General features: G+C 40.7%; 2 protein-coding genes across 6 annotated transcripts in view; both read right to left on the reverse strand.

Moving 5' to 3' along the window:
- The window catches only part of LOC110977290 (cytosolic carboxypeptidase 1-like), a 37,441-nt gene extending 28,990 nt beyond the window's left edge, over window positions 1-8,451 (reverse strand). Inside the window, exons 1-7 of one of the 5 annotated variants that reach the window (XM_087136945.1) lie at window positions 8,349-8,451; window positions 6,801-7,005; window positions 5,175-5,290; window positions 4,652-4,719; window positions 3,834-4,038; window positions 2,932-3,063; window positions 1,536-1,667 (exon numbers count right to left, since the gene is read on the reverse strand). In XM_087136945.1, the coding sequence (XP_086993071.1) occupies window positions 1,536-1,667; window positions 2,932-3,063; window positions 3,834-4,038; window positions 4,652-4,719; window positions 5,175-5,290; window positions 6,801-6,841 (694 nt within the window). In that variant the 5' untranslated portion in view covers window positions 6,842-7,005; window positions 8,349-8,451. Of the gene's footprint in view, window positions 1-1,535; window positions 1,668-2,931; window positions 3,064-3,833; window positions 4,039-4,651; window positions 4,720-5,174; window positions 5,291-6,800; window positions 7,006-7,737; window positions 7,913-8,107; window positions 8,229-8,348 lie in introns of those variants that run through there. The other 4 variants (XM_087136941.1, XM_087136943.1, XM_087136942.1 and 1 more) reach the window with 4 other exon arrangements.
- Window positions 8,452-9,980: 1,529 nt separating this feature from the next.
- On the reverse strand, window positions 9,981-18,062 carry LOC110977291 (uncharacterized). The gene is made up of 7 exons (XM_022231277.2): window positions 17,907-18,062; window positions 16,001-16,369; window positions 15,561-15,764; window positions 14,858-14,994; window positions 13,945-14,105; window positions 12,753-12,870; window positions 9,981-12,178 (listed from the first exon to the last, which is right to left on the reverse strand). The coding sequence occupies exons 2-7, from the start codon at window positions 16,350-16,352 to the stop codon at window positions 11,933-11,935; spliced, it is 1,218 nt and encodes a 405-aa protein (XP_022086969.2). The 5' UTR covers window positions 16,353-16,369; window positions 17,907-18,062; the 3' UTR covers window positions 9,981-11,932.
- Between the last annotated feature and the right edge of the window lie 30 nt (window positions 18,063-18,092).

Here is an 18,092-nt window from a genome sequence, read left to right on the forward strand (position 1 = left end):
TCGCCAAATGTACATAAACCTGTGGGCACATGAAGTGAGTCTCACCCAAGGACGGTTGTTGCTAAGTAAAAACGCCCTCTCTTGTTACCGCTCGGAGTGAATAACATGCTCTGCCTGATCCACCCATTGAGTCGATGCACATGACAACTCATGCTCAGCAAAAGCCCTATGACTCTTGAAATATTCTATAAACAACCCTGGCAATCTGAAGCAACCAACAATTGAAAGGGGCGACATTTGCTAAATTCAACAGGGCCAAATGATAATCCTCTCGTTTTTGGAGAGATAAATATAACATAATGAACACTGAGGTTTTCAGACCCCTGCAGACTTAGCAGTTTCATGCTTTATGTATTCAAAAATATCTGCAGATACTTCAATGGTTCAAGATCTATCCTGCAGATTATGATATCAGTGATCTGCCATCCACGTTAAACCTGACTTCCTAGGGTGTGTGTCAAAATCATATTGAAATCAGAGGATTGCACCCTGTTGGTTTCAATATGCTTATAAATTTGGCTAATGTCTTTGAAATGTCTCAGCATGTCAGAAGTAGTTTAGCGTAACAGGCATCTAGGGACACCTCTGCAAGTTTTCCTGAATGTTGCTTTTTTTCCTTTATACAAAACCATCATCACTGGCAGAAGGCTTTGTGTTTCCAGCAAATGAAACTATCCTACAACTCTTGTGACCACAACAAGCACCAAGGCTTTAGACAATACTTTTCCTGACTGGATGGCTTACACCCACACTTTATCCTTCTTATTCCGAGTAATGCGCCAACTTCATATACTTGAAGACTCAAGCACATTGAAATAAGAAGCAGTTACAGTTTTAGAGGTGGGTGGAAAACCCCAGGGGAATATTCTGGATAGATCAGGTGGGGACTGAATACCCATTTGAAGCAAGATATGGGATGGAGAGCACCCCCAACCTTTGTGTTGGTCAGTGTTTGATCAGAATCTCAGGAATTCTTTTCAGACATCTGGGGGGGATGTGTTGGGTAACAATAGTCTAGAGAGTGTATAGGGATTGCACATGTTGGGGGGGGTACCCCAATCCACATGTGGACCAAGCCAGGATTCAAACCTGGACCACAGAGGTGGAAGGCAAGGAAAGAACCACTACACCAACCTGACTCCCCGAGTAATTTAATATACAGCTTCACAGGTATTGTTGAAATCTCATGTTCCTGAGGGGCCTACAGGACCACCCAAAATAAAAAGATCTAAACATAGAACAAACGAGCTGACATTTGCTCCACATCACCCAATATTTACAGAATTCAGAGTGTGCACCAGAGACAACAGTTCTTATTAACCCCTTCATCGGGAGAGGGGGGGGAACCATTGACAGCCACGGCTTTGTGTGAGGATTAGTGCATACCACATATACATTCTATTCATCATGCACCTGCTGGTTTCAATGTTGGCCTGCTGATCGACAGAGCTTTGCGTACAGGGCATACCACAGCCCAGCAGTCACGATCAAAATAATCCCTGCATTAAGGGGTTAACTGCAAATCATAAACTTACTTGACTTGACAAGCTGGCACAGAATGTCCAATGCGAGGCGAAGGGTACTGTTGTGTTTACGACCACACACAGAAAGAATCCTGAACATGCAGCTTACAGCTCCAGACTTACCCAAATAGGAAGCATTCACAGCTGGGTGAGAAAAGGTCAAAAGAATCAGTAATGTAACACTCACATTTTAGCTAAGTTATTAAGAAAGAAATGTAAATTTTCAAGTTGCACGAATTTGGGCTACACATGAATGCTAGGTATTGGTTATTGGGAAAATCTTTAGAGTTTGGGAAGTTCAGACGAGTGACTTCTAAATACATTAGATTTCTTAAATGAATTGAAATAGAAAGACCCTTTTGTTAGTGTTCGGTACATAATAAATATCCCTAACCCTCCTTTGGTTTTACAGCACAAATGTGCACAAATGCCCACAGTCACTGGTGAGCATGTATTTTCTATATGGAACTCATACATGCACAGGTTCAGTGTGTACACAGTAGGTTGTCAGCACAAAATGACCCAGGGTCTTTTGTGCAGTCCTCTTCACTGCATTTGGTTTACTGCACAATGATGCACATGAAACAGTGAAGCACAGTTGTTGGGCAGCACAAAAGTGCAATCTGATATTCCTGTGAGGGACAGTTGGTGCAGTGCACAACACGACACAGCTGTGCTTCTTTGAGGTGTTCACCAAATGACCCAAAGAGTGACTTCAGCATAGGAGGGTTAACCTAAAGAATTTTTGGTAGAGGTGTTATAAATCAATACTGCTTGGTTATGTCTTGTGGTTTGCTCAAACTAACCATCCTCAGTGATCTGTTGAGCATTCCATTTTATCCTGGGCTTTGCCAGGAAAGAATAAAACTCATAACAGATCACCTTGCAAGGTTTTGTTACGGCATTCATAATTACACTGGATATTACGTACTTTTACTGCAATGCTGATTTTTGCGATATGAGGAGAATGCTTGTTTGACACAGACCAGAGCAAATGGGGACCTTACAGACCTTATTCCTAGGAAAGCCATGTTTGATCTTCTTCCCTGAATTTATCATATTCAGTGTAATCTGTTATGGAGTGGTGCCAGACTATTTTGGGTTCAAAGCCTCACTTTCATTTTTTTCTTTTAAATGTGGCTCAAAACATTAAGATATAACTTACAACGAACTTGAAGTTATTCTATGTAAACTAACATGAAATTGTAATGAACTTTATTTTGTTGCTGTTATTTTCAAGTTTACTCTCAGGTTCCTAAAATGAAAAGTTAACCTCAAGTTCAATTCTAGATGGCCGACACATGAACATAGTCTAATGGAATCAACCCAAGTTATTTAAAAAAATGCTCTCAATGGAAGGCATTGCGAAACAGAACCCTGCATGTCTATCGGCACTAAGTCTACTTACAATTGGTTGCATATATCTTGAGCACCTGAAGGGCCGGTTGCAAGATCTCAAAGTTTGCTGCGTTGGTACGGACCAGGCCAAATGTAATAGGTAAGGCACCGCTGAGACGAGCTTTCACACCAAACTTTCTGTCTGTAATAACACAAAAACAAATAACTACACACTCTGTCCTCGTACAAAAAGGGGTCAATTCATAGATGTCACTGCTCAAGGGCACAGACATCATGACTCACTTGCAGAGTTATATTTCGTGCCTTAAAAGGGTAAACTCCTAGCCAAGAGTCCAAATTGGCCGCAAGAAAAGTTTGATGGGTCAAGTCTGAGTCTGAGCTAAAATGCGATTCATGTTGATCACAACTGAAGTCTGATCCATGTCACTACGCAACATTAACCACAGTGCACCAGAATTGATGACAAGTCTATATAGTAACCATAGACATGAAGTAAAATTCTACGTAATATAACCCGATCTCATCAAACAAGTCTTAAGGCCATTTTCTAGTATTTTTGAGTGAGCTGAACTCGTCCATTTGATGCATCACTTAGTTTGTCCTGAAGAAAATGGACATCAAGTGGGTAAATTTGTTGAGGATTCCTGCTTTGTATCCTGCAAGATTCTTTTAACGGCCTTCAATTCCGGTAACTTCTGATTCACTTTGCTAAGTTGGATCACACATACATTTGGGGTTTTTTTAACCCTAACCCTCCAAAATCCTTTAAAATCTACAAAGAGGTTTAGAGGACTTTAAAAGAGTTAGGAAGATACACATACAGCCCAGCAGATTGTGGTGGTGGATTCAGAAACATTTCCCAGTAAAAATACACTGGCAGTTAGGATAACAAAATCTCAGCCAATCAGCCATAAATGCAATGGTCAGAATGCAGAATTGGGAGATACAAACCTTTGGGTCCAATTTTACTAAGAACATGATGCAAGGCCACCATGAGCTCTTCCGAAACCGGCTGTGCGCGAGATGCCATCCCGAGGGCAGCCAGCAGAATCTGAGTCGCTCCGTGCGTCACAAGAACTGAAGCTCGTTTACCCGTGTATAACAACTCCATCAATGTTGATACCACATGGAAAGAGACATGGTTGTCGGCCGAACTCTGAAGAAAGTCATCACATTAAAGATGGTAAGGCAATAGACCAACAGAGAGGGATGTCTTGGCAGTAGTTTTGAAACCCATCAGGAATACATCAACTATTTTACAACATTACTAAGCCCCCATGACTCGTTACCATCCAAATTTCCTAGACATTTTAAGATCTTTACACTCCTGAATCATGCAAGGAACGCATGAACTTGCTGTGATGTACTATGTCAAACTGCCACTCAGAAACCACTGGTGGGTGTACATGCAATGCAGCAGAGCTGACCTTGATTGTGGACGACCTGCACTGCCCACAGTGCATCAGGGAAGAAAAGTGCCAATATTTGCGCACACTTTGCCAAATGGTTTTCATATTGTAACAAAATAAGACAAAAGGCTTCACAAATGCAGTCTCGAGGTTGGACCTGCGCTTAATATAGTCAGTACTTTACTTCACTCAAAATGCATTTTGTGTCTACCCCAAGGAATCTGCTGTTTGTTGATATCAGCTGTTGGATGTACCCATGATCCTTAAGGTTTCCGTCCCAGGATTTGGCAACAACTTATTGGTCTGTACCAGCAGAAAAGGTTGAGACTTTTCAGCGCAAGTAAAAACACACTGACTCACCTCCAGCGTTGAGAGTAGTATCTCCAACCCGTTTGTAGTTTTTGACATGATCTGTTTCCGAACGGGTTCTAAATCCAAAAACCAACAGTGTAACTGTTAACCTTAAAAATATGAAATGACGAAATATTAACGAGCAATTTCTCATTCACAGCCTGATCATCTGTCAGTCTGCACGTTTCATTTGCCAACCAGCAAATTTGTTCTGCAGAGGAGCTGTCTACATTGTCCAAAACTGATGTTCCAGTTGCAATAAGAGTAGACTGTTTACCACTTGTGCCAACACCGTTCAGACCAATTCATTTTTGTACTGCATTGTCAGATCTCATCAACTCTAAATCAAAAATCAGGCAACATAAATATTGCAATCCAAGCCCTTTAACACTCAAATACTACCACAATAAAGACTTTTGTACATACACATGCCTTCTCAAGAAAATTAGCAATGAAATTCCTTAGGCCTATGTCATTTCTAAAATGAGTGCATGTACATAATCAAATTTTTACTACAATTTACTACACGTACCTTGATCTCTGGTGCAGTTTAATATTTTGGCTGTTGTGTAACGCATCTGCTCAACATCCTCTGTGTTGGAACTGTTGAGCTTTTCAAGGGAATACAGCAAAGTCCCTATTCGTGATCTAGAAATGCATGTGAAAGTTTGTACAAAAAGTGGTGAACTGCCTTTACATTTGTGAGTATTTCGAGGATTTACGGCATTATGACTTGATTATACAAGATTTCACATAAAGCACAAGTACTAAGGCAGTTATCTAGTGAAGAAACCACTAAATCATTTGATCAGTTGTATTTAAGAAAAAAATTGAAGTGCAACATTTGCATTACTAACTTCAGTGACGCAAGATATTTTTAACCCAGGGTGATAATTACATTTTGAGTCTAAGGCATGGACAGTGAATCTTTCAAATCCTTTGTAAGGCTGAGTCAATTTGAATAACTGAATATTTAACTATTCAACCTCCCATTCAATCAAATATTCTGGCTATAGACCACTCTCATTTTGCCTATAACTTGTATGGGTGGCCAAAGTTTGCAGAAATATCAGCTCTTAGTTGGCCTTCGATTTTACCCCAAATTCGTTCAAAACGGACAATGGTCCCATTGATTTTTAAATAGGGTTGTATTTTCATTTAGTCTTTAGTAGTGACGGTACGTGTGTTATTATCTGGCGTTCTGATAGCTGCTTGGGATTTTTAACACTTTGTGAATCATTCTTTTACTTTTGTACCAATGGCCAACCACAGTTTTAGCAACCACCTGTAAGAAAAACACAGCTGTGACATGAGAGAGCAGACCTTATGCCACATTCCCACACAAGAAGAAACAAAATCTGCATGTTTGTGTGGTGTTCTACCTCACTAAGTCTTAGAACTGATATCCGTTCCCTTGTTAAAGGAGGATGATGGAGGACCAATTGATGTCCGGTCCTGACTGGTGATTTTTTTTTCTATCAGTCTACAAGTCCCAAAGAGTTCACACGCCACAAAAAAAGTTAACGGAAAACCGGAAGAAAAGGTTTAGCTTATACTGTTGACCATAAGGGTAATTCCAGAAATTTTGGGTCTAAAAGTGTGACATTTTTGTGTCCCTGTTGCATGTGACCTTTGTTATTTGACATGGAAATATCACTGAAATTGATTTCAAACTATTACTATTTGTTTGGCAGGTAATTTGCACTAATTCATCACTCTTAGAAATTGGAAAATAGGTTCTGAACTTACAACATCATCAGATGTAACAGGGACACAAAAACTGGACCCCTAATTTCTGGAATACCCATATACACCAGCTGCTTTTAAGATTAATCTTAACACCTTGAAATCTACTTTTAACGTAATATTGTTACCGAACAACCAAATTTTTATTATTTCATTGATTTTAACCACTGAATATCTAATTTCAAAAATAAATATTTAAATATTTGGCACATTCCTAAACTTTTCTTGCACAAAGTAGAAATAGGAGGATGCTGTTACAGTTTCTGTACAGGCAGTGTTAGGATTATTTACACGTAAACCAAGATATTTAACACCTAAAAGTTCCAGAAACAACTTCTCAAATGACAACAGAGGTGATATCAATCCAGGCAAACCGCTACATTTTGTATCAAGTTAATTGATGCTGACCTACCCTGGAGTGGATAGGCTTTTGTCCATCTTGGCTTTGCTCATACTGATATTTGACAACTGTTGTTACTTGTAATAGTTCTGCCCCTCCTGCTTGGAACAATACTGTTGATTAATCAGCTGAATATCTCAAGGGCCAAGCACGCAGAATGGATGTGTTTTGCCATGCTGAGACCTTGCTGTGTGTAAACAAGTGTGCCGCTTGAGTTCTGCAAAGAAAGATGAGAAAAACAAAGTTTCATTTGCAAGAAGAGCAAAAACAGCTTTCAAGTTGCAATCATTTACTATGATGACTGGTTTTGTCCCACTCAAGTGACAAATCCCAAGTCCAGTTAAAGACAGAGGCGTGAAGTTGAATTTGACTTGCAAAGGCATTCAACAGCACTCTTCTATACACATTTGAACATGGACAAGTGTATCTAACAAATTACCCATAATGTTCTCATTACCCACAACAAAAATAAATATAATTTTATTAAAGAGAATCTTATTGTTGAAGCTGAATTTTAAGATATCAACAATATTAATATTACCAACCCTACCCCCCTAGGTTGTATGTAAAATCATGTTAAAATCTGAGGATTTGAGACTGTTAGGGCTATCAGTCAACATTTAGTCAAGGAGCTTGCAAAAATGCTTCAACAAACGACAAAGTGAACTAAGATTGCCAGCCATTTAGTCTAACTTACAAATCTCAAATAAGCTAAGGAATTTGTTCACATGCTCATATCCTGTAACTTTACTCCGAGTTCACATCCAAACCTGTAAACAAACTACACATGGCGTGTTGCAAGGTAACTTAGGTCAGTAGGTTACAAAAACTTGGCCAGTGTTGGCACAAACTAAAAAAAGGCCTCCGTGAAACTGTCGCTGACACAAAGTGACAGGATGATGCATGAATAAGACTAGTCCACGGGCACTGTATTCTTGTTAAATGGTACCTAATGATCTGCCCCACTCACTGAGCAACACAGTCGCAGTTTTTATGCCAGAAAGTAAAACGCTGTAAATGTTGGATTAACGTTAGGCCTAGTAAACGCCTACCAGAAAAAAACAAGGCCAATGCCCAACCGTCTGACCGTGGTCAACGTAAATCTGTCACAACTCGGCGGCTCAAAGACGGAAGCCAGACTGTTTGAATTAAGAATGAATGCAAATAGTCTGGACTACTGCACGCTGTATACCGGTGAATTTTGATCGTTTCGACAGTCTAGGAATCTGACAGAGATTATTACCAAATCCAAACGAGTATGTTGTGAAACGTCAGTTCTGATAAGTAATAATCACTAAAATAAATAAATTAGCTGTTACCAGAAGAGTGGAAGCGTGGTTAAAGGCTGCAAACCGGTGAGGTTCTCTAGCGTTGACGATCGTAAACGGTGAAGTGCCATTGTTTGACTAGTCTCTATGGCAGTCGTACCATGCATGACACACACCAGCACTTGTTGCGCTGCGAGAACAATGTTTGTATGCGACCCGAGAGAGGCTATACTGAAAGAACTCATTCAGCCGATTATAGCGTTTTCAAAAAAATTCCAAACAAAATACTTACCAAGTATTTATGTTGACCGCTTTCATGCAGAAGTACATTTTCTTTTTGGTAAAGAAAAACGAAAGAATCCCTCTCGAGAAAATGGAAAAGTTTTGAACATTCTATGTGGAGCAACACATGATGAAAGTCCAACGTCGATCGAGTCACGACTAGTTGGGCCGTTTATTAATACTTGACTTCGTCTGTCTCAGTTAGTCTGTTTTTACCACCTTGCTTTTGAGTTATTAGCTCAAAAAGTAAGTCCAACAGTGCCAAAGGAACATCAAATGCAAAAGAGCAAAGTATTACCGTAGTTTCATTTGATTTGAACGCTTTGGGGCGACAATCGGTGATCGATTTTGGAGACACAAGCCCGGCAGCGGCGACGACTCTTTGAGTACTGGAAAACGGCTTAGTCTCAGTCTCATAATGAGCGGCAATCTGAAAAAAACCGAAAGGTGAACCGCCTGGTGGCGTGACTGAAGTGACATTTGGGAGACACCCCAGGGGTGTACACATTTTCTCAGGGGGCAACTAAAACCTATGAACGCGTCTTGTTCATAGGTTGGGCGGGTTTTAAAATGAGGAAGGGGGGTGATGCCGCCAGCGGGGTGCGCGGACCTAGATGTGGGACACATGCCCCTGCCACTCGGGTTACGCCAATGAGACCGCCTATTTTTTGAGAGAGAATTGCTCATGGCAAGTTACCCCCATCACAGCCTGCATGCACGGGGAAGTGTTTTTCGTTGATATTCTTACACAATTAGTTACAGTTTCTGAGTAAGAAAAAATGAGGTGCTATATCATGAGATGCGGCGGGGCCTTTATGCCTACTATTGGCCTCTTATCAAACACGGGAGACGACCCCACTCCTTGTCAACTTTTTTTTACCGCTGTCAGCGACAACATTTCGGTCCCGAATATTAAATTGCAAAACGAAAACAAAAAAACCCAGGTTCTGCATTCGGTAATTACATCCATTTCCACACATATACACTGTGTTGGATTTTCAAATTTCAAGTCCTGGAACTTCACAACGTTTTTTCAAACATTGTTTGGTAAATTCTTTCAATTGCGTGGGGCTTGATTTATGCCATTGAACATGTCTGGTTCAAGTTGTCTCTGAACTATGTTGAATTGAACACAAGTTTAAGCGCGTTAGAACAATCCGTAAGTTGAAACAAAATCGGCTTAATCATTAGGAGACATAAATGGAGGGGGAAATAGTTACCTGTTTAGAATTTTTCCGGGGTGGGATAACCCTTAGAAAAATTTAGCGAGCCGAAGACCTGATATACCCTTTTTCATAATTTTTGGCCGTAATTAAGCCTGTTCTCCCATATTTCGTTGAATGTGGTTGCCCCTGCTTTGCGACCATACAACCAGTGCTACCGGTTTGGGGAAAAGCTCACTGACGAGGGTGGATTCCTGTACCCTTCAGATGTCGGCCGTGTAACGGCACATTGTCAAACCTGACAAAAATTTGAATTCATTACATTTGTCTCGCTCAGAACTGACTGAGGATGTTACCATGATTGGGTTAGTCTGAAGACATTTTGACCCCAAACGGAAACAGTACGTAGATCTTGTTTACACACGAAACATGTCACTTACGAATCTTGTTCAGCTAGTCACTAAATCATTTAAATAAAGTGTCATTCCAAATCCTAATAACTTGCTTTAATATAAATAAAGGGTCATTTCTAAAGGAGTTATAGTATTTGACATGTTAAGACCCCATAACACATTCCAAAATGTTGCAATTTGATGTCCCCTCACGCGTACAACCGCAAACTATTAATATTAGATATTTCATCCTTTGTCACCGGATATTTAGGTTAAAGTTCTATAATGTGAGCTGCTAGAATCATTTAAATATGTATGTCTTCACTCTTAGTAATAACAGGCAAACAAGTATCACAATGTAAAGAGGGACACCAAATTTGTTGTCACCAAAATCACCCGGGCCAGTTTCAATACATTTAATACTAATGATCAAATCTTGGTCAATTAATGAAACAGGTGAACACATAGGTGCATCCCAAGGGTGAGATTGGAGAAGAGTGAAAAATGTAATCACACAGCAGCAGCAGCATAGGCTCTATGGTATACATTTGTGTCTGCCTAAGGGCCCATTTCTTGCGCTCTAAACCAACTTTTACACGTCAAAACACCTCAATGACAAACTTAAAAAACAGATTGTCTGAAAAATCCTGAAATCGGGAAAAATCCTGACAAATCTCACCACTGATCCAGTGATCCTGCGAGGGAAATATGGCATTTTGATGCAGCATGATGAAAATTTAACCATGCTACGGTGAAAGTATGAAAAATATGCACCAATGTCAGCTCCTCCACAATCGAATGCCCATAGTGCTCTTTTGTTGTAAGCACTGTTTCAATTTTTATGTCAACCTTCAGAGTACAGTGAGAAATCTGTTTAATTTTGAAAATCAGTCATTGATAATTGTCACATGAAATAATGACTGTTGGTCTGTCAAACATAGCTTTTATACTGGCAAAATCAAGGTTGAAATCAATGTAGCATGGTGAAATATTACACAATTATGAGGCAATAAAAATGCGTAATGTATATTCACAAGTTTTGAATATTATACTGTCATTTAATCTGTCATATTTTATGCAATTTGCAACTCCTATAGTAAATTATCAAATCATATGCCAAGTAATTCACTCAAAAATTCCTTTGTACTTTTTACAGTTCTTACTCAGGGAAATCAGTGACTTATCGGCACCTGATGGCATGACAACCCTGACAATACATCAGGCTCCCACTATGAAATCCTGCTTTAATTTATGCATGGCACTCTTCGTTCTTTTAGGTGTAGATACAAGGTAAAACTAAGATTACCTTTCAATTATTCCTACTGAAAAGTACTGTCCCTCTGCACTTTTTGCTCTAAAAAGCAATTGACAAAATGAGCACTTACATGAATTCTGTATTTCCAACTTTCCCCCTCAAATAACAGTTCACGATGAACTTAATGAGGGAGAGAGAAGACTGATTATAAGCAGTGCTAAAAACCCTTAGTGGTCAGCATGTATCTATCCCGAGCTGAAGTGTACTCCCAATCGGCGAAAAGAAAGGTGGTTACAAACCGGTTCTTGTACACGTTCTGCGTGTACGCAAAGACTATATATGCTGGAGTATTAAAATTAGTTACACGTACTCAGCATGCTCCGCGTCAAACGTGCATATACTTGCGCCGCTCATGGCGCGCCTTCGCAGTGAGTACCAAAAAACACACCTTCTTTTGTTCCGCTCGGAGTGGATAAGGTAGATTTTGATCAGTTCTCAAGGTTTTAATAGTGAGTTGGTTTCTAAACACAAACTTGTCTGATCTCATCAATGAAGCAGCATTTCTCTGTACACAGAGCTGCCGTGTTGGAACGAGTTGAAAGCAAGAATACACAACATTTAAAACAATCATTTGTATTTTTGCTCTACGTAGGTAGCTTTAACATAATTATCCCTTCAATGAGGCAAGGATCCCGGTAAAAGAGCCTCATTCCAATTCTAAGATGAACAGATGCAGAGATTCCTTCTTTTGCCTGTAAACAGAGTTGCTTCAAAGGTTGAAGCTCTAATTCTTTCTGGAGTCGGTGCTGTAGACTTCTCTCAAGGCTAAAATCAGCCGCACCACTGGGGTCAGCAGGGCAGTCAGTACGGGCAAGCTGTAGTACTGGAGGTAGTAGGAGACATCTCGCACCTGCAGCAATCCCATGATGCTCAGCATGCCGGAGGTCGTCGGGGGAAGGCAGCGAGTCTGCCAGTACAGAAGGACATTCTTATAACGTTCCAAGTCCAGGTCTAGGAAGACAAAGTCACTCTACAGGTCCAAAAATATTAAGAAACAAAAGAATTTTTTTTAAAAGTTAAAAAGTAATTTCTCCTCTATTACCGTTTATACTTACCATGAGGTAAGGTATCGGTTTCATTATCAAAATTAATTTTAGTATCTTTACCTCTTTTGTCACTATCACTAAAGTATTATCACATGAATTTAGTCAGCAGAAATTAAACTCTCCATTCATATGTGCAACACCTTTGTAAAAACCACCATTTACTTTTTTCCAGTGCATGTACATCTTTCTTTTTAATAAAAAGTTTTAAATTTTCTGTAAATAAAATTATACTCTTAACAAAACTTTACCTAGTTCAAAATGAGTGCAGATTTGCGAAAGATTAGAGACACAAGAGGAATAACGATTTAATTATCCAAATTTAATGTACATTTAATATTCATTTTGTTATCATTCTCTCAATGCGTACAAATTAGACACAACATTTCTTCAAGTAAATTTAGTTGGTGGTGCACCAGACTCAAGGCCCCGTGGTCTTCAGGGTTCAAGTCCTCAGAGAGTCAAACTTATCTAGCCTAATGACTTTTCGCAGTAACTCACCAGATGGTTGCTAAGCACATGTACATTGGACTCCACTCTAGCCTCCAGAGTTTGGGCCTGACTCAGAAGGTACACCATCAACAAACTCCAAGTACCAGTCACAACCAGCAGAGACACCCTGAGGAGTTTTGAACACATTCAAACGTCTAAACTTGACCACCTAATCATTTTCAAAATCAATGACATCCAATGGCATCTCCATAAACATTTCAGTTCTTAATCCACTGATACAAAAAACCAGGTGTTGGATCCTTACAGATTTTTTGAGGGGTGTGGAACTGTGGATTAATGGTATGAGTCAGCAGTACTGTAATATAAATATTTATCAACTTCTTAATTATCAGGGATGACTTGGGGATGAAGCAAAATCAACAACAAATCCAGCAGATATTTGTACCAATGACAACAGGATCATAATGTGCATTTCTAGGCCTTATAGTAGCTAACAAACAACTGTATCTCCCTGACATGCATTTTTTATGTGAAGTTTGCATTTTTGGTGATACAAAGTGTGAAAAGTTACAACACCTGAATGAATGAGCCTCTACACGGCCAGAATTCTGGTATAAATTTCTTGAAAAGTAGTAAACTCACTCCTCTGTAAATTTCACATTCAATCAGAGTTTGCCAAAAGGAAACTTTAATAATGACAAAAGTTGATAAATATACAGTCAAACCTCGTTAATAAGAGCACCGTTAATACAAGATTCTGCTTATAACAAGGAAATTTTGGGGTCCCGATCCTTTCTTTTTCATTGTTTTCATTCCTGACAACACAAGGTTCCTGTAATAACGAGGTAATTTTTCAAGTCTGAAGAACCTCTTATTGACGAGGTTCGACTGTATTACTACAGACTACACACTCATGAGACAATGCAATTATGCCCCAAGGGCGTAAGTGGGGGGAAGGGGAGACGATTTGAGTTTCAAACAAACAACACAGTAACAAAACTAAGGTCCTGAATTTGTCATTTCAAATGCACCAGATTGCAGGATTTGATGTGGTTTTTTATTTAAGTTTCTGGAGGAAGATTTGTCCCCTGACCCCCACTGCAGTCAAACCCCCCCCCTTTCGATAATCCTGGGTATGCCCCTGTGACCACAAACTGGGCTACAGGTAGCCTATACTGTAACAAAATGCACTTCAGCTCTCACTCAAATCTTGGTAGTAAGCGCTCTAATCCCTCCTTACCACACTTTTATCCTGTACGGCGTCAGACGACTCGTGGTGAAGATATTCTCAGCCAGGTAGTACAGCAGGAGAAAGATGCAGATAATGTAGACCAGCGCACACATGTGGTACATTCCTAAGATCTTGGGCCACCGGGTGTCAAATTCGATATTTATAGAGTCCTGCCAAATAACACCAGAAAGATACTCAATTTTTACTCACTCTCAGTGACTGTACACAAGCAACTCAGAAAAGAACTCAGCTATGTAATGATAAACAAAGATTTGTTTGTATTACAGTAACAGTCATTTTCGAGTCACTTTTCACTATGAATCAGGGTTTACCCTGGATATTCAACTGTGAGGCGACCCACCTCACTGATTTTAGTGACCAGCTCAGGCTTTGCTGGTGAATTTTGCCACCTCACACTTAAAACAGACGAAGATGGCAGGAGAAAGCAAAATGATTCAGATCTTGTGAAACAAATCAGTTTCAAATTATTCACAATGATAAAGAGGGACACAGAATGTAAGATCGATTTGTTTAGTTGGGAAATTTAGAGTAAATACACTACTATACTGTATAGAGTTTATTTTAGGCCTTTTTGAAAACACTCACGTTTGGTTTAGGCACTAGAATTTTGGCAAAATTTGTTTGACCTCCTCAAATGTATCAGTACCCCAGGGCAAATCCTGCTTGAATACAGGCTCTTGTGTGGTTCTGAGGCACTAATGACATCATATGCAGCAAGGTATGAGACGGAGAGAACCCCCCCTGCTTTGTGTTGGTCATTGTCTCGCAGGAATCTGGGGAATTCCTTTCAGACATCTTGGGGGGGATGTGTTAAGTAACAATAGTCTGGAACGTGTATAGGGATTGGACTTGTTGGGGGGTACCCCTCGGTCTCATTTCTTGCTGGGTATAAATGACATACCATAAGATTGGTAAAAGCCAGGTGCCAGGCTAGCACAGATTTGTCCAAGTCCCCCTGACTTGTTGCCTCAATCTTGTTCACCACACTGAATTTAGCAAGCTGCTTGTTGAAAGATCTTAGGCTGTCCAATGTTGTCCCTGAAAATGGCACAGGCAAAAGTAAACCTGCTGTAGGAAAGCTGGTCAGATTAATAACAAGAATTTGGAAGTTTCCGTAATGGATTACACTTCTGACATGAACCATTTCACTTTTCAAAATCAAGCATGCAGCAGGATAATGGTCCAATCAATCTAAGCAGTCCTTATGGTTAGTACAATCTGCCGTCAGGCTCAGATCCAAATTCATATCTATGCTCACCCACAAAATTCTGTGCTTACCAACATTCTGTGCTTACAAAACAAGTGCAAAACCAACCCTGTCAGCACAAAATCTATAGCTCAAGGGTGTATGAATTCACACAAGCCAACTTCAAATTCCTTGCTAATCTGTAAAATCTGCAAACTGTTGGCAAAAAATTTTCGGGCATGGGTTAGAAAAGATTCTTTTCATGCATTAAGCAGAGCCGTAAAATTGAGGTCCAGCTGCCAACTGCAACACATTTCTTCCAACTGTGACAAATGCCTTGTTGAGGAACAACACACAATTTGTTACAACATTTAAGGACTATCATGAGACCCAAACTTTGACTGACAAAAAAACTAACCATGAAGGTAGTGAAAGAGAAGGACAACGCCTGCACCTAGGAAGAGAGACGCAGCAGCAAGCACCGCTACCTCTCGCTGAGTCAGCCTCATGTTCTCCATCTGGGGCCAGAGGCTGACACCCCCGCCAACACCCAGAGAGTGTGCTCGTGACTTGGCCTCGTGGTGCTTGCGTTCCAGTATTTTCTGCTTCTGCAAAGCTCTGCCTGCAGCAGCCAAAACAAAAACCTGGATTTGAGAAGCAAAAGTTTCTTATACCCCAGATCAACTGGCTTGTAGGAATTGCCGAAACAATTTCAAAAACTCAGGAACTGCATCCATGCGTCAGAAAGACAAATAATCAAATTCAACATTCAATTCTGTACCCACTCAAATTTGTTTCAACACAGTGGGAAACAAAACTGCTTTTTTCGATTGGCCTCACTGCTTTGTAAGCAAGTACCTGGTGTCATCCTCAACTGTCTGAGGCTAGGACTGACACGCCTCTCTTCATCCCCGCTGTCTCCGCCCAGTAGCGTCTTCTCTAGTCTGTTTCTCACAGTACCGTAGGTACTCGTTCCCCGTCTGCTCCCCATCTCGTCTCCTCCTTGTGCTGGGGGAGGGTGGGGTGTGGCAAAGGGCACTATTTTGGGGGTGCGCTCAAAAATCGTCTTCATTTTGCTCATGTCAACATCCGGATCCGCATCAGGGTCACTGCTGTTGCCATGGTTATTGTTGATGTTCTCCAGGTTGTCCACTTGTGTTGGACGCAACACACGACCTCGTCTCGGAGAAGGACGGAGCGTGCGCGGCATTTTGTTAACTCAAAGATCTGTACGGAAAAATGGCATGGCAAAGTAGATTTGAAGTCCAAGTTTGGATGTAAAGGGAAATCACAATTAATTCTAAATTTTGTGCCAATCTTTGGCTAAGCTACGCATTACACAATAAGAACTCCCAGCTCCTTGAGTTAAGGGGCAGATTATCCCAACAACTATAGGGTACCTCATGTGCACTGCTCTCTGAAAGACTGGTGTGCGCAATGAATCCCGTAAATTACTTCTAGAGGTACATGTAAGGGTTGACATTGTTGGTGATGTCCTCTTTCATCAAGAAGAATTTCAAGAATTGAGAACAGGGCTTTTGGTTTTTGAGAGAACTTTTGGGGTAAAATGGCAGTGTACATGACTGCCTCAAAGAGATGTGAATGACAACAAATTAGCGAATGCAGTCTGGTTCCTTGACCTGGATGGAGATTTGATTTTGATGAATCCAAAATGCCCGGGTCAGGTAACCAGATGAGAAACAAAATGGTATGATTGGACTGAGCAGTTGTCTTTTGGCAGAATTGGGTTAAAAATATTGTGGTTTTCTTGTTTAAATATTGTAAATTACCTAAACTAGGCCTAGCCCCACTAATATGGCACGGACTCTCTCTCCCACTCCATCCTTAGCCACACATCCATATACGCAATTTCGTGTCGGCATACTGAAAATTTCGGTGTACCCACTTATCATCGTGGGCGCAATTTCTTTTGCACACAGAGATGATCCTTAGCCTCTCCGCTTTCTTAGCACTATTTATTGAATGATTTCACTCACGTTGTTCTGGTATTTTCCAGTCTTTTTGCCTTTACCCATTCAATCTCACGGGCTTGCTCTCACAGTCGCCATCTTTGAAATAAGGTTGTTGAACATTACGTCACTTGACCCCGTATTGTCTCAACGGCTGTTCCATGTCAAGACATCTAAACTGCTGCCAAAGTTTTGGAAGAGCCCATTGGTACATGTGGTATCTTATCACTCAGTCCGCGTGTTGGATATGTCTTGACATGGAACAGCCGTCGAGACGATGAGGAGTCAAGTGACGTAATGTTCAACGACCTTATTGAGAGATTGAATGGGTGAAGGCAAAAAGACTGGAAAATACCAGAACAACGTGAGTGAAATCATTCAATAAATGGCGCTAAGAAAGCGGAGAGGCTAAGGATCATCTCTGTGTGCAAAAGAAATTGCGCCCACGATAAGTGGGTGTGCCGAAAATTTTCAGTACACCAACACGAAATTAGTCTGAGAAAGTGAACTTTGTTTCCTTACTACCTCCATGTTTAAGGAACAGTGTGCTAAAGCCTGAGTAAAGGCATAGGAAAGAACCACACTTCTGGGGGTGGGGGTAGGCCTAGCCCCACTAGTGTGGCACGGATCACTCCCGATTTAAGGATACATCGGGAGTGAGAGTCCGTGCCACACTAGTATAGTGAGGCTAGGGTAGGCCTAGTGCTAGGCGACACACTATAGCACAGGGCGCGAAGTGTAGGAAAAGATGGAAACCTCTTTCCTGATATTGTTTCCTCGGAAGCCATACGAACCTGGAGTGGTCGTGTTGCCGTCAAAATAAGATGACAAAAGTCAAGTGCATGAAACTGTGAAATCAATACTGCTGATGTTTGCCAAACAAATTTGAGTTTCCCTCCGACAGTCCGAGCTCGGTTTCGCGAGTGATCATCATGAACAGCGCCCTCTAATAAGGTCGGGGACCAAACCACCGACGACGC

Source organism: Acanthaster planci, linkage group LG05, assembly GCF_054643075.1.
Source record: "Acanthaster planci isolate LZ-2023a linkage group LG05, COTS_SCS, whole genome shotgun sequence".
NCBI lineage: Eukaryota > Metazoa > Echinodermata > Asteroidea > Valvatida > Acanthasteridae > Acanthaster > Acanthaster planci.